The following is a 16,717-nucleotide window of genomic DNA, read 5'->3' as shown; positions in this document are numbered from 1 at the left end:
AACCACAATAGAAACTTTTTAAAAAAAATAATTATTTCCATAAGTGAACATTTACAGTACAAAATAATGGTTTCTTTGTGCTATGTTCATGCATGTATATAATAAAATGTTTATTTTAGCTGCATTCAGTATCCCACTACCTCTCTCCATCCACCCTTCCTTTCCTTTGATCTTCTTTCATAATAACCTCCCTTTTATGTTTCTGTGCACCAACTTTTCTTTTAGATTCTACATTTGATACTAAGCATATGATGTTTATCCTTCTAAGTCTGGACTGTTTTGCTGAACCTGATCTCCAGCTTCATTCTTCTTCCTGGCAAAGGATATGATTTCATCCTTATTCATGGTACAGTGATGCTCTACTGTGTTGAAATAGAATATTTTATCTATGTTTACGTAGTTGGAAGTTTATCTGATTCCATAACTTGCCTGTGATGGCCAGAGCCACCTTCAACAGAGATATGTGTATGTCCACATAGTAGGTTCTTTGGGGGCTAGTAGAGCTTCACAGTAGTACATTTGTGCTTCCTTGAGAAATCTCTGAAGTGAGTCTGCGCTAGCCTGCATTCCCATCCACAGTGCACAAAGCTGGCTTCCGCCATATCCCTTCTCTGGCTGCTGCTCTCGCTTCCCTTGGTGGCAATTCTGACTCGGGTGACACAGAATCTCAGCACCTTTGATGTGCATTTCCTTGAGGTGAAGGCTGGAGACACTCAGCACTTTGTGCATTTCTCTTTTCTGTTCTTGTATGCACTTCGAGATTTTCATTTTTGTTACTTTGAAGAATGCCTTTGAGATTCAGGAGGGGACTCCATTTTTTTATAGACAGCTTTTGGAAATATGGCCGATTTCCTTCAAAACTAGCCCAGCTAGATTGACTTAGGAGAGCCTTTCTGTTTTTTGTGGCCCTCTTCGTTGTCTTCCTCAGTGTCTATGATTTTGTCTGGAGAGTTCTTTCACATATTCGCTTAGGTTGTTGCAGGAATTAGACAGGTTTTGTTTGGTTTGTTTCTTATTATTTTTCTCTACTATTTCTGTCGTAGTGAGGTTAGGAATGACATGTAGTGAAACATCATACTTTCTGAGGTTTTGTTTTTGTTTTTTTTTTGTTTATGGTCAGATCTAAGCTTCCATTACTATTCTTTAAACATTACCTCCTATTTATGCAAACAGATAATTTGGCTCACTTTCCTAATTGAATTCCTTTCTTTGTTGTTGTTTTTTTTGCTTTTTGTTTTTGCATTATTTCTCTGGCTATGATCCCAAACATCATTTTTTTTTTTTTTTTTTTTTTTTTTTTGAGGCAGGGTTTCTCTGTGTAGCCCTGGCTGTCCTGGAACTCACTCTGTAGACCAGGCTGGCCTCAAACTCAGAAATCCGCCTGCCTCTGCCTCCCAAGTGCTGGGATTAAAGGCGTGCGCCACCACCACATCATTCTTAAGTGCTAAGAGAATATATCTTTACTTCATTCTTGACTTTGGAGGAAATATTTTTTAGATTTTTCCCATTTAGAATGAGGTTGGCAATAGGTTTTTTTTTTATATATAGTATTTATTATGTTAAGGCATGACAATTCTTAGCTTCCTTGGAGCTTTTTTTTTTTTTTAAATTAAAGGTCATTAATTTTTTAATTGGGTTTTTCTTCATCAGTTAAGATGATCATGTGATTTTGGTCCCTAACCCCATTTACATACTTTACTACCTTTTTCTAGATGTCTTTGTCTAAAGAACTTTGATCCCTGGAATGAAACCACCTTGCCCATGTAACGGATCTTTGAAATATGTCATTGACTTCAAATTTAAGTATGTTTCTATTTATGCTCCTAAACGGAAATGGTACACAGTCTCCATTCAATTACATCTATCGGGATACAAAGTAGCCGACACTTTATGCCTGCTTTGCTGTAGTAGAGCATCCTTACCTCCTCTCATTCATCTCAATGCCCTTCCTCCCTTGTGTGTTTTACTTTCACCATTCCTCTGTATCCTTTCATGCCCAGGGCTTCCACTGCCCTCCACCTCAGTTCCTGCAAAGCTCTTTCTCCCCTTGCATGGACCTTTCAGTGTTTTAAGTACTACCCCTACTAGCTCTCATTCAAGCACACACATATTTATTCAGGTGAGAGACATTGATCTATATTGATTTAACTTCGTTTTAGCAGCTCCATTTGTTGAATATCCTTTCCTTCCTTGTTCCTTCCTTCTCTCCTTTCTTCATTTCTCCCTTCCTTCATTCCTCCTCCTCCTTTCTCTCTGTGCATCTCGCTGTCTCTCTCTGTCTCCCCCTCTCACCAATATGAGACATTGTATATGTCATTTTGACAAAAACATATGACATTTTTGACAAAAATTAGATGTCCACATCAGTGTAGGATTGTTTGTGCATTTGTTTACATGTCTTCTTTGTGCCTGACACATGTTGTCTTTGTCACTTATGACCCTGTTGTCTAAGGTCATGTTTCATGAACTGGATGGCAGTGTTCTTTCTGCTTAGTATTGTTATGGCTTCCCTTTGTATTATCATGTGAAATTTAGGGCATTTCTTTCTAGTTCTGTGAAGAATGGCAATAGAATTCTGAGAAAAATTGCACCGAACCTAAAGATTATTTTTGGTATTGATAATTTTCACAATATTGATTCTGTCAATCTAGAAGCACAGAATTTCTTTCTGTCTAGTGTCTTATTCATTTTTAAACAATATATTTTAATTTTTCACCTCATTAACCAGGGTTTATTTCTAGTTGCTTTTTGAAGCTTCTTTGAGTATGATATTTTTTCCTATTTTTCTCAGCAAATTCATCACTGCTCTGTATAAAAGGTCCTGATTTTTGGAATTTAACCCCTAAGTTTACAGAAAATGTTATGTTTATTAGGTTTTAAAAGTTTTCTGATTCAATCCACAGAGTATTTTATGTATAAAACCATGACACACATTATTTTCAAGTAGAGAGTTTTTCCTTTCCCGTTTTTAATCCTGTTTTATATCCTTGTTTTATTCTTTTCACTAAGACTTCAAACAGTTTATTAAAGTAGAGAGAGTAGGCACCCTTATTTTGATTGCAGTTTTTTCCCCCATTTATCACAATGTTACTTTAAACTTGTAGCTAGCCTTTATTATTTGAGATATGTTTTAATCTATTCATAGGTTCTTCAGGAGTTTTATCACAAAGGCATTTTGTTCTTTGTCAAATGCCTTTTCTACCTAGGTCAAGATGGTCAGGAGATTTCTTCCATTAAGTTTCTTTTATCTTGAATTTGTTAAATTTTGACCTTGATCCATCAAAGTGATCTTGAATTCTCTTTGCTGGTTATTTGTTGAAAAAAATTTTCCATTTTAGTTCAACAGTTACATTGATTTGGAGTTTTGGTTTTTCATTGTGTGTTTATGTCACATGTGTACCTGGGTAGTCCTGACTGCACTTGAGTCCCCTCCCTTTTTCTTCTATGGAGCAATTATAGAAGGGTCAGCACTCAGTCTTTCTTCAATATGTGCTTGCATTCATCAGTCAATCTCTCTGTTTTAGAACTTCTTATTGCTTCTTATTGCTTCCATTGCATTGCTTGTCACAGGGTCTGTAGAAATTGCTTATATTCTCTGGCTTTAGTTTTGGAAAATCATATATATATATATATATATATATATATATTTTTAGAAATCTGTATAATTCTTCCAAGTTTTCCAATGTTTGGGATATAAATTTTCAAAGTATTTCCTAATGATCTTCTGAGTTTCAATGAGGTTTACTCAAACAAAAAAAGTTCCTTTTCACCTCCAACTAATTATTAATTAATTATTTTTCTTTTGGTTTGGCTGGGGATTTGTCAATAGTGTTAATCTTTTCAAAGAGCCAGCATGCATAATTCTATGTGTTATTTTTTTAGTTTCTATTTCTTTAATTCCTGCCCTGGTCGTTATTATTTTGCTGCTGTCTTTTGCAGTTTGAGTACTAGGGCTTTACTGCCTTTGTGAAATGGATTTTGGAAGAGTTCCTTTTCTTTGTACTTTATCGACTAGCTGGAGGAGCTCTGGGGTTGGTTTTTATTTGAAGGTTGAACATAATTCTGCAGTGAATCGGAAAGACAAGGGTTTGAATTGGCCCTAATTCACTTCTGTATTTTTCTTCCAAACCGAGCAGTGGATGAATGGGAAAACCTCCCAACCCTCAGACCCTCCCTGGGAGGGAACATTCCTTGGTTCACGAAAGTTACAAGCTATTCAAATCACATACACACACACACACACACACACACACACACACACACACACACACACACACACACACACACACACCATAGTTTTTTATTTAATCATACTGGAGAAAAAACTGTGGAAGCTATTTTGTGAAGGTTATCTCAACTTTCTTTAGACTTGTTTTTCAGTTTAGCTTTTGGTCACTTAAAAATGAAGGTTCTATGTATGCTTGACAATAATTTGCATTCCTAAATTTTTATCCTTTGGTATATAGCGTATTTCTTACTTGAAGTTTGTTACTTGTTTTTGGATTTTATTCTGTATTCTTCTACATTTAACTCACTGATCCCTCAGATCCTGAGAGAGGCACAATGATATAATAATTTTCAGTATTTCAGTCAACATTTGACATTTACCTTTTTTTTTTTTTTGCCAACTGAATAATTCCCTAGCATGTAGTGAATTTATATTTATTAATTTATAAATAACTTTTAAACTTAGAATCCATTTCTTAGAGTGTCCTTAGTATTGATGTTTCTTAACATGGTGATGTTAAACATGGAATAATAGTTTGGTGAAGTTCAGGAAAGAGAGTCTGTTCACATGCCTTTTGATGGCAAAAGTCACATGACAAGGAGCCTCTAGGAATCCCTCTGGTGCGCTTCATAGCTGAAAGGACCCAGTTATAGCTCTCTCTTGTGAGACTATGCCGGGGCCTAGCAAACACAGAAGTAGATGCTCACAGTCAGCTATTGGATGGATCACAGGGCCCCCAATAAAGGAGGTAGAGAAAGTACCCAAGGAGCTAAAGGGATCTGCAACCCTATAGGTGGAACAACAATATGAACTAACCAGTACCCCCCGGAGCTCTTGACTCTAGCTGCATATGTATCAAAAGACGGCCTAGTCGGCCATCACTAGAAAGAGAGGCCCATTGGATTTGCAAACTTTATATGCCCCAGTACAGGGGAACGCCAGGGCCAAAAAGGGGGAGTGGGTGGGTAGGGGAGTGGGGGGGAAGATATTGGGGACTTTTTGGATAGCATTGGAAATGTAAATGAGGAAAATACCTAATTAAAAAAAAAGAGTGAATCCTCAGTGAGAAGAAATTTCAGCCTGCCAATGTGTTAGAGCCTTCATAATTACAAATGTCAAAATATTTTCAAATGAGAATAATCTATTATATAATATACATTATTATGCAAATAATACATTCATACACAATCACACTGGCATTCTAATTACTATAACATGTGTTGTATTGTAGTTTGTGAATGATCAAATTAAAAATATTTTTTTTTCTATCTAACTAAAGAACTATTGGCATTTGATAGCCGGAAGAGTCGATTTTCTTTAAGGTTGTAGCCCCTGGTACATGGATCAGGCTTCTAGGCAGTCCCCATTTCCAAGAATATTTGGGTAATATAAATTTCACTCATTGAATTTAAACAAAAAAGGGTGTGGCTGCATATACCTCTAATCCTTGCTCTCTGAAAGCAGACACTGGTAGATCTATGCATGTTCTAAGCTATCCTGGGCTACATTGTGAGACCTTGTCTCAAAAGTAATTAAACACACACATACACACACACACACATCACAGAGAGAGAGAGAGACAGAGACAGAGATGACACAGAGACAGATGCAGTGAGAGACAAAGAGATAGCGAGAGAGACGAGTAGACACAAAATAAGAAAGATGAGAGGGAGAAAGAGAGAATACAATGCTGTGGTTAGGCAGGAGGGGAAATCAGGAATGACTGGGGTGAATATGACCAAAATACACTGTATTAAATCTCAAGGAATTCATAGGATATTATTGAAATGATTTTCCTGGACTTTTTAATATAATTCCACCACATAATGTGATTCTGTGTTGCTCTCAGCATAACTAGTGATGGTTCTTCATCAGCCATTCCCCAGCTGGCTATCATCAGTCTGGTCTGCTTTTCCCTGGAGCTGGCCCTTTGGTCCCCAGATCTAACACCTAGTATAAGATAAGATCATCTTTGCTTCCTTCCAGAGTCTCTTCTACTTCAGTTTCTTTTTATGACCAAGACTTGTTCAACTTTCAGTTCAGCTCATCCCTGACCTCTGCTCTCCTGACACATATAACTATTTCATAAATCCAGTATGGCTTACAATTTTATTCAGAGAAGTTTATGTAGACATTTCCAATAAATTTTTTTTACTGAGAATGTATTATACATTAAGAAGTGTTTTGGATTATCGTATAGATATTGTAAAAAGGAACAGGAGGAAAATCAATAATGTGCACTTTTGTAGGTGAGTATTATGTAATGTATGTGTCCATAAGCAGGAAACCTTACGTCATCACTGAGACACAGACACCTTCCATGTGTTCTATTCTGAACTGTTCAACTATTAGTCTGTGGTGTTGCATGGATAAATATGGGAAAAATTTGACAAGGGCACAACAATACCTAGGTCACCAGGGAAACTTACACATGTGCAGTTTGTCAGCTTTTTAGGAGAAGGTTGGCTGGCCCTGAATTCCCTTAGGGTACTGTGTCTGTTTCTGGGGACAACTTCCAGCTCTAGTCTTAAAATTTGTTCCTCAAGTGAGTAAAAGGTTTTGTTTCACCTATTAAGGTTCTTACTTTTTTGGTACAGGAGTTTTTTTGTAGACAAGCACTATTTTATATTTATAATTATATGTACATGCATATATACTTAGTTTCATGTAACACTGTTATACATCTTAAAATATCCTGAAACTATTTAGATTGCATTTGTAGAGAAAAATGAAGAAAAATGGACTAGATTACATTTATGTAAATACACACTGTGATAAAATCTATAGTATGTTTTTACTTATATATAGATATACTAATATATTGATGGACATATGCTACATATTTATCTATATATCAATACATATTCAATATATATGTGATTATATATAATATACATCTTTAGTTATATTTATCAAGTTGTTGAAAATTTCCACATGAATTAAAAGTAATGTACATTTATGACTAAAAATTTATAAGAAAATATTCACTAGAGTAGCATGCAGTTACACAGCATTCTTTGAAATGTCATCATAAAATTAGGATGAGAAATGCAAAATGGCTTCATTTGGTAGAATCTAAACACATGTATGAGCTCTGGTTTCCATTCAGATCACATAAATAGTTCACATTTTACTGAAGAGATAATGTATATAAATAGCATCCTATATGTAGAAATAAATTTTATTTTATATTAATAATATGAATGTGTACACATTTTATTTCACACACACAGGCACACACACACACATACAGGCACACACGCACACACACAGAGACACACACAGGCACACACACACACACACAGGCACACACACACACAGACACACATACAGGCACACACACACACAGGCACGCGCACACACACGTGCACAGACACACACACAGGCACACACACAGACACACACACAGACACACACACAGGCACACACACAGACACACACAAAGGCACATACACAGACATACACAAAGGCACACTCACACACAGACACACACAGGCACACACACAGAGAGACACACACAGGCACACACATACACAGACACACACACAGGCACATACACAGGCACAAACACAGGCACACAGACACACACACAGGCACACACACACACAGACACACACAGGCACACACACACAGACACACACACAGGCACACACACACACACAGACACACACAGGCACACACACACAGACACACACACAGGCACACACACACACACACGCAGGCACACACACACACAGGCACACACACAGACACACACACAGGCACAGACACACACACACAGACACACACACAGGCACACACACACACACAAAGGCACACATACAGGCACTCACACAGACACACACACACAGGCACACACACAGGCTCACACACACACAGACACACACACAGGCACACACACACACAGGCACACACACAGGCTCACACACACACAGACACACACACAGGCACACACACATACACACGAAGGCACACATACAGGCACACACACACAGACACACACACAGGCACACACACACACACAGACACACACACACAGGCACATACACATACACACACACACACACACACACGCACACACAACCTGTAAGACGGACTGATGAAAGAGTCAGAGGTGATAGATGACACCAAGAAAGCTTTTCTGGATACAGCAGGAGAGATGCACACATGACGTCAGCAGCTGGGACAGACATACAAACGTTCATGTCAGACAAGAGCCTCAGCTCATACAAGGGAGGGAGACAAGCATGGAGCCCCTCCATGAGTCTAATCGCCATTGGTACTCTATAGCTCCTGGGAGAAGGGATGTTGGTTTTCTTTAAGGGTGAAGACCCAGGTAGGTTGAACACCCATCAGTGGATGGCTGATACTAGGCAGTACATGCACAGCACAGATTGGACTAGATGTATTTGTAAAACAGAAAAGGAAAGGATAAAATTAATAATAGGTCCTGAAAGGGGTGGTTATAGGAAGAGTTATAGAAGCATAAGTGGGCATGTATGGAATTCTCAAAGAATTAATAAAAATATACCCTCTCAAAGTCATTTCTTTTAGTTATTAGTTGTCTCAGCTTTTCTTTTCTTTCAAGTGCCAAATGCTGTGGGCATAGTATCTTCATGAACAAGTGATTTCATTAACTTTCATAAATTTAATCAATGTCCACTTCTATATACTACCTGTAAAGAATTTACATTATGCAACATTCCTATGCTATTCTAAAAAGATACTACATAAGCACAGCCAACTTAAAACCAAAGGTTATTCCACGTAGAATGGTGAGAATAAATTAATCCTGGCTAATCCTTACTTTGTTAAGGATCTCGTCTGACAGTCTGAAGAAGCGTGTGCACTGCCTACAGCTTTAGAGCGGTCAGAGAGCTTAGCTCTCCTTTTCCATAAATATTCTTAGTGCCTGTGCATGGGCTTTCCTCCCCCCTCTATCCTCTAAATTATTATTAATCACTTAAACAAACTCACAAAAAATAAAAGTTTAGGAAAGCCATTAAACAGGACGAAGGTTGCCTACTTCATAATGAGCCACAGTCTGTAGTCATTATTTTAATATGGTGAAAGGAAAATTAATACTCACCTGAAACCTAACTTTTATTAAGTGATCTTACAATGAAAAATAAATCTGACATGTTTTCTCCTTCAAGTGAGAGAGAACGATGCTAATCATACTCAGGCAAGAACTGTGAAGATTCTCGACTGCTCACCTGTGTGCCCAAGTCTCTGGGACATTGTGCAGGGAACACACCGTGAAGCTCAGGTGGGACTGGAGCCCAGCGTGGACACGGGAGACACCTCCGGGTGTGTGCACAGGCTGGAAATCTGTACAGAAGGTACTGCAGTACACGTCGATTAGCTGATAGATGGACCTTGATAGTTCAGCTGTCACTCTCTCTATGAAGCCTACGGGAATAAAGGATAGGGATCCAGATGTCTGTGAAGGGTCGTATTTCTCATAAGCCATCAATTATCGCTTTGAAATCTCTTATAATGAAATTTAAATAAAATTTAATTAAAATGACCCGTACTAACTGAAGCCAATTAGCCATCTGGGCCTCCGGAGGCAGCTTGGCATAGCTGCGGCTGGATCATCTGTCTACATACTTCCATATCTTCTGCAGTACAGATTTTGAAAACATAACCTTTTAGTTACAAATTGGAGGGTTTTTTTTCTTTTTATGATTAGCTTGGCATGCTGATCAATTGAAATCTGCAATCAGTTGTCTTCTAATTTATGGATGTTTTAGAGTTCACTTCAAGGAAAGGATTGTATTTTCTCCATGATTTATTGATGACCACAAACATTTGCTAGACGCTCATTGCCTATCCGGTGATGCCATAAGGGGACTGCCAAGATGAGAGTCGGTTTTAAAGGTCAACTCGACATTACCTACAGTCACTGGAGGATTTTCTTTTTGTGTTGGGTTGGCCTGAGGCATGTCTGTGGGGAATTGTACTGATTGTTGCTTGCAGCTGCAAGACCCAGCCCACGATGGGTGGGCTCATCCCCTAGGCTGGATCTCCTGAACTATGCAAGGCAGAAGAAAGATAGATGAAAACAAGCCAGAAAGGATCCATACATTTCCCCCTTTCTACACTTGACTGGAGATGTAATATTTTAAATCCTTACTTAGACTTTGAATCGAAAGCCAAACAAGCCCCTTTGTTTCTACATTACATTTCTTTCCTTTCTTCCTTTCTTCCTTCCTTCCTTCCTTCCTTCCTTCCTTCCTTCCTTCCTTCCTTCCTTCCTTCCTTCCTTCCTTCGGGATATTTTGTCATAACCACATAAATGGAACAAGGTCATTGATAAAGGAAAAATATAACAAGCTAACAATTTTTCTATAAGAGCAAAGGAGTTGTCAGGGGACAAATCAACACATTAGATTCTTCTTAGTGTCTGCTGTGACAGGATTGAAGGACACTCTGGGTCAGGTCTCTGGCACAGCCATTTATGGACACACATGCAACTTTCTCCAAAGTTGCTTCTCAAACAAAAATAGTGTCTTGGCTTCTAGTTGTTTTGAGAAGAAAATGGCACGGAGAGCTAGTGTTCTTCCTGAGTGTTCTGCACAGTTCCAGTGTTAGAGGATGTGGGCTCCTTAGGATGGAAGCCAGCTTCAGTGTGATGCTTCCCCCACAGCCTGTCCCCCAGCAGTGCAGCCCACAATTAGGCGCCCTTTGTTGTTGCTCAGCACACGCTATTATCCACTTATTCATAAATGCACACAAACTTTATGATAGACAAACTGTGCTTATTTGTCTCATTTCTTAAATGGTGCCCCTCCCCTTTTTTTGCAACAGCCTGGGGGAAGATGAGCAGAGAGAAAAGGCTCTAATTAAATTTCTCTGAGAAATGAGCAGTGGGAATTAATGAAGCAGAAGCAAAAAGCACCATTATAATATCCTAAAACAAGCCTTGTCAAACTCTGAAGGCCACCCAACAGGGATTTTTCCTGAATCATGGGTGGTAGAGATTTGAAAGTTTCTAGAAGAATGTTGTTTTCTCTTTTCAAATTGTTCTCTTGGTTCTTTAGAGCAAGAAGCATGGACTTTTTGTCAATAATTTTCAATCTTGTCAAAGTGTGACAGTGAATATATATCTAATGTTATTGGTTTGACCTGAAGTCTGTATTTTTGAGAACTTTAATTATTTTGACACTTATTATATTCTTCTCTTTATTACTACTTCAGACGGACAGTTTTGGGTTATTATTTGCTTCTGAGAGTTTGTTTAGTAATGTCCTGATGTAATCTGTGTTTCCAGAACTCTGGATGAAGAATACATTTCAAATGTATGACCACCAGAGGACATGGGAATAGGTCAGTTAGCAAATAACTGCTATAAAGGCACGAAAACCAGAGATCAGATGCCACGGATTCACCCCCAAAATCTAGGCATAGAAGCTGGAGTACACTGGTGGCTAAGAACGCTACATGCCCTTACAGAGGACGTGGGTTTAGCTCCTAGCATCCACATGGTAACTCGCTGTGGTCTGTATCTTTAGCTATAGAGAACCCATTTCCCTGTTTGGCCCCAGTGGGCACCATCCATATCAACATTACATGCAGTCAAACACTCATACACAACAGATAAAAATAACTATTTTTAAAAAATCTGAAAAACTAGTTTACATCTGTGATCCCAGCATTGAGAGGGAGAAACCAATGGCTTCCTGAAATTTGCTATACAGTCAGCCAGGCAAAACTGGTAAACTCCAGCTATAGCAGAAGACCTTGCCTCAAAAAAAAAAAAAAAAAAAAAAAAACCCAAAGTGGAGTGTGACTAAAAGAGACAAGTGGTGGTGATCTCTACCCTCTAGGCATATGTGCGTGTGCACATATACCTGCACACACATACAAGCACAGCAATAACATCATCAAACTATTTTGTGAATCAAGATCTTGTGCTTGGAGGAGAAATACAGGGAAAAAATATCTATCACACCTGTATTTTCCCCTGAGCAAAGAACTGCAATGTTAATTTGTTAGTAAATCAAATAAGCTAATTGAAATCTGTTGTGATTTGTTATGGAGTATAAATCTTTGGGCACAGTTCTGTTTATTTTTATGGACTCTCATATTTGAACACCCTGAGTATGGAGGAAAAATAAAACCTCATTACAATGCTCCAGATAGAAGGGGTGGGGCTTCATTAGCATAGCCACGCCTGTGCTTTCCACAGATGTCCTTGAGACTCGGTGCCAGGAGTATTGTGAGGCAGTCTGTGCCTCCTCTACCCCTCTATATCTTAGAGTCTTCTGACACTAATTTTGCATTAGTTTGGGTGTTTTCTCCACATCCTTTGCCTGTGTCTCAGATGACACATGGAGGGTGACTCTCATGTCATTGATGTCCTCTTTCCAAATATTGGAATTAGAATTTAGACTGTATGTTTCTCATGCAACTCTTTACTAGAAAGATTAACTTATGTGTAAGGTGGTTGTTTGTTTGTTTGTTTGTTTTTAATGCTTCCCACAGTTACCTCTGCGTTTAAGCTTATCAAGTTAGTTATGAGGTCCCTGGAATGTTCCTGTGCCAAATATGGTCTCCCTGTACAAATACAACAGGCTCAACAACATGCTATCTATTTGGTGTCTATTGGGACAACTAATGATTTAAGGTGATTCAAGAGTCTTGGGTAACAGAGCTAAGAAGTTTTAGAGCTGATGATGGACATGATGTCTTCTGATTGGACAGCAGATCCTGCTCTGAAGCACATGGTCACAAACCCATTCTTTATTCTACTTCGGCTTGCAGTCCCTCCATCCCAGATCCTCTATGAGTCTTACTTCAGAACCCACTCCTGTCTGGTCTATCAGCTGGTCTGTCAAACATAGCATGAGTCTAAATTAGAAACTAAAGACTTTGAAGGTAAATGCTTGGAGCTTTTCTCACATTAGAATCCAATTTATAGTGACTTCTTGCAGTATCTTAGGATGACTAAAAGGATTTTTAAAATAATTCTTGCTGCATGTGGTGAGACAAGTGTTTAAGTCCATTTCTTGGATAGCAAAAGGAGGTAGATCTCTGGAAGATGGAGGCCAGTCTGGTCTTAATAGTGAGTTCCTGACTGGCAGCAGGCTATGTAGTGATATCCGTCTTAGAACAATCAGAACAGAACAGAACACAGACACAGACGCACACCCAGACGCAGATGCACACGCACACGCACACACACAATCGAAAAACAAAACCACCACCACCACAACAAATCTTGTCACTGTTAAGTATCTCTACTTTTCTCATTTTATTAAAACAAACCAGAATAAAGGTTTAAATAGCACCCTTCTAAAACAATTCTCTTTTGAATTTAGCACTTCCATCAGTATAAGGGATATTAAGGATCTGAGCAAGCCATTTCCCCCTTGTGTGAGTGGACATGTGTTACCACAGTATTAAGATGCGTAATCGAAGAGAAAAGGCAACAGAATTCTAAGACTTATGTCTTTTTTTCCTTTTCCTTTTTTAAATGTTGGAATATATATTTTTGTTACCTTTTTTTGAAGTCTCTGAATTCTGATGAAAATTCTAAAATGTGGGAGAAAGAAAAAGAGAAGCGTTTGTGTTACTAATCCAGGAAATAATCAAAGTACTAATATCCAAAAAAAATCAACATATGATACTTTTTTCTGGGATGAGAAAGCGATGCAAGTGTCTCTCAGTTTATTTATCTGTGTTGCAGATTAAACACTGGAAATCTATAGAGTCTAATAAGAAATCCTTCTGGATATTGCAGTGAGTGATGTAGGTTATTAGAGTTTTTAAAAAGACGTTGCTCAAATCGGCCTTTCAGTATTAAAGCACCCTGCAGACCTTGTCAAGCTCCGTCTCTCCACCATGACAGGAAACAATCTTCTGTTCTAAGTGCATTTCAAATGCTCGGCGTTCACTGCCTTTCTCTTATTATTAGCAGATACTCAGACCCAGCTTTGAAGTACATCCTAAAGGGCTCTGGATGAAGTGTGATCAGAACTATATAGATACTCTCTTTGGTTTTATGATTTTATTGAGCATTAATTAACTTATAGTTGAACGGTGAGGAAAATATATTAAATCAAATCACAGATCAAAACCACAATCTGAAATGTTATTTTTTTGCATTCTCCTCTTTGTCATTTGTAATCACATCCACAACATGACGACTATATTTTTTATGTCTTTACTGGAAATGTGGAATTCCTTAGCTGGCTTGGGGCTTTCTGGCTTTAAGTTCATTACCATGAAAACTACAACACATCAGGACTCACATATTCACTGAAAATAATGTCTCAGTGGAAAGGAAACTTCCAGTTTCTTATAAGATCCATTCTAATCGACAGAAATGCTGCAAGACTGAAAAAATAATTTTATTTTACGAACGGGCTCTTGACACATTGACCATAGCTGTCTAAAACTCCCAGACTCCTAGCATTCTCCAGACTCCACCTTTTCAGGAGCCTGACAACAGGAATGATTACCATTCAAGCCATTTTTCCTTTGATTAAAAATATTAATTTTTTTCTAAAGGAAGTTAATTAACTAAACAGCACATTTATTAAGCAAATAATCCAGAGAGTAGCTGTTTTTTTTTTTTTTATATCAAAAAACTTCCATAGGATTCCTTTAGAGAGTAATTATTTCCTATGGTAAAATATAATTAAATTTGAATGTAACCTTTTGATTCAAAATGCCATTCTGTGAACCCCAGAAGCACTTGTGTTAGGTAAATATTTCACAAGAATGTAGCATCAAACAGTCGTCCCAACCACTCCAGGGAATGTCTTTATCCTGTCCAGGTGGGACAGGCTACAGGAGCTGTTAGTTGGGTTTGACTAGAATTCAATTTATTCAGAAATGTAGCCATGTATTATAAAAATCACCATGACATCCACCTACAGCACAATAGGCAAGAACATATTTTCCACTCTGTGCTTCAGTTTTCTGGAGTAGTTATAAAAGTGCATTAAATGAGTTTCTGAATAGCATAACTTGAAGACTAAAGATTGCTTTCAATACTAAGTATTAGGAACATAGAAGTATAGTTATGATTTAATTCTTCATTTTGCCAAACTTTCATTTATTAGATCCTTAATTACTTCCCTACATGGCAGGAAATTGTGCCGTGCATGGTGACTGAAAATGCAGCCAAGGAGAAAGGAAATCATCTCAATGTGAAAGTTGCTGGCAGAGACTCGGACCCCTCCCGCCGTGTTCGTTAACTTAGATTGTAGTGGGTAGGCAGATTGGTTTTGTTGACTTTTTAACTGTAATTGGTTACTGCACAAGTCATGCAAAATGTATTTAGTATTTTGTGCCAACATTCTTCTATACGTAGGCTCATGATTAAGATAGGATGAAAGCCAGTGGGCAGGATGGGGGCACACAGCACGGAACTTTAAAGTCTGTAAAATAATAACGAGGACCTTGGGGATGGGTGGGGGGGAGATGAGTAAACCATTTAGTAATGATGCACTTTAAATAAGATAGAATTCTCCATTCTCAGTTCTGTCCATGAAAATCATTATCGTCATCAAAATTAAGGCTACCTGTGATTTCAGCTGAAAATAAAAATCACATATGTAGTGCATTAAAAATACAAGATCCGAATTGTGTAAATCTAAGCTTTTCTTGAGCATACTTTCCCATGGTGTTCCTAGAAAATAGGTCATTTTCCCACAGAAGATTCTTTTGGCTTCAGATCTACGGAGAAGTTGGGTGTCTTGGAGAAAAAACTTTAGAGTTGTGTTTTAGGCATTTTAGGAAGTGACTTCTCAGGAGATCAGACATTTTATTCCTTAGAAAACTTTAATATCAAGTGAAGTGCTTTTTCTTTTTTTCTTTTTTTTTTTTTAAGGGAACATAAGTAAATGTTTATTTGTAGGTACATTTACAACATATCAGTTACTATACAGATAAAAATGTCTGTCCTTTCTTTGGCAACCATTACTTATTAGATTCTTTTTTTTTTCTTTCCATTTTTTATTAGGTATTTAGCTCATTTACATTTCCAATGCTATACCAAAAGTCCCCCATACCCACCCACCCCCACTCCCCTAACCGCCCACTCCCCCTTTTTGGCCCGGGCGTTCCCCTGTTCTGGGGCATATAAAGTTTGTGTGTCCAATGGGCCTCTCTTTCCAGTGATGGCCGACTAGGCCATCTTTTGATACATATGCAGCTAGAGTCAAGAGCTCCGGGGTACTGGTTAGTTCATAATGTTGATCCACCTATAGGGTTGCAGATCCCTTTAGCTCCTTGGGTACTTTCTCTACCTCCTCCATTGGGAGCCCTGTAATCCATCCATTAGCTGACTGTGGGCATCCACTTCTGTGTTTGCTAGGCCCCGGCATAGTCTCACAAGAGACAGCTACATCTGGGTCCTTTCGATAAAATCTTGCTAGTGTATGCAATGGTGTCAGCGTTTGGATGCTGATTATGGGGTGGATCCCTGGATAAGGCAGTCTCTACATGGTCCATCCTTTCATCTCAGCTCCAAAC

General features: G+C 38.3%; 1 protein-coding gene across 1 annotated transcript in view; it reads right to left on the bottom strand.

Annotated features, from left to right (window-relative positions):
- Pik3c2g (phosphatidylinositol-4-phosphate 3-kinase catalytic subunit type 2 gamma) overlaps positions 1 to 16,717 on the bottom strand; it is a gene marked incomplete in the record, with an annotated part of 355,213 nt that overhangs the window by 239,656 nt on the left and 98,840 nt on the right. Inside the window, 2 exon segments of the mRNA NM_207683.3 lie at positions 9,445 to 9,640; positions 13,735 to 13,768. Of these exon segments, the coding sequence (NP_997566.2) occupies positions 9,445 to 9,640; positions 13,735 to 13,768 (230 nt within the window).

This window comes from Mus musculus, chromosome 6 (assembly GCF_000001635.26).
Source record: "Mus musculus strain C57BL/6J chromosome 6, GRCm38.p6 C57BL/6J".
Lineage (NCBI taxonomy): Eukaryota > Metazoa > Chordata > Mammalia > Rodentia > Muridae > Mus > Mus musculus.
Note: the sequence above shows the minus strand (reverse complement) of the source record. Positions and strands in the feature narration are given on the sequence as shown.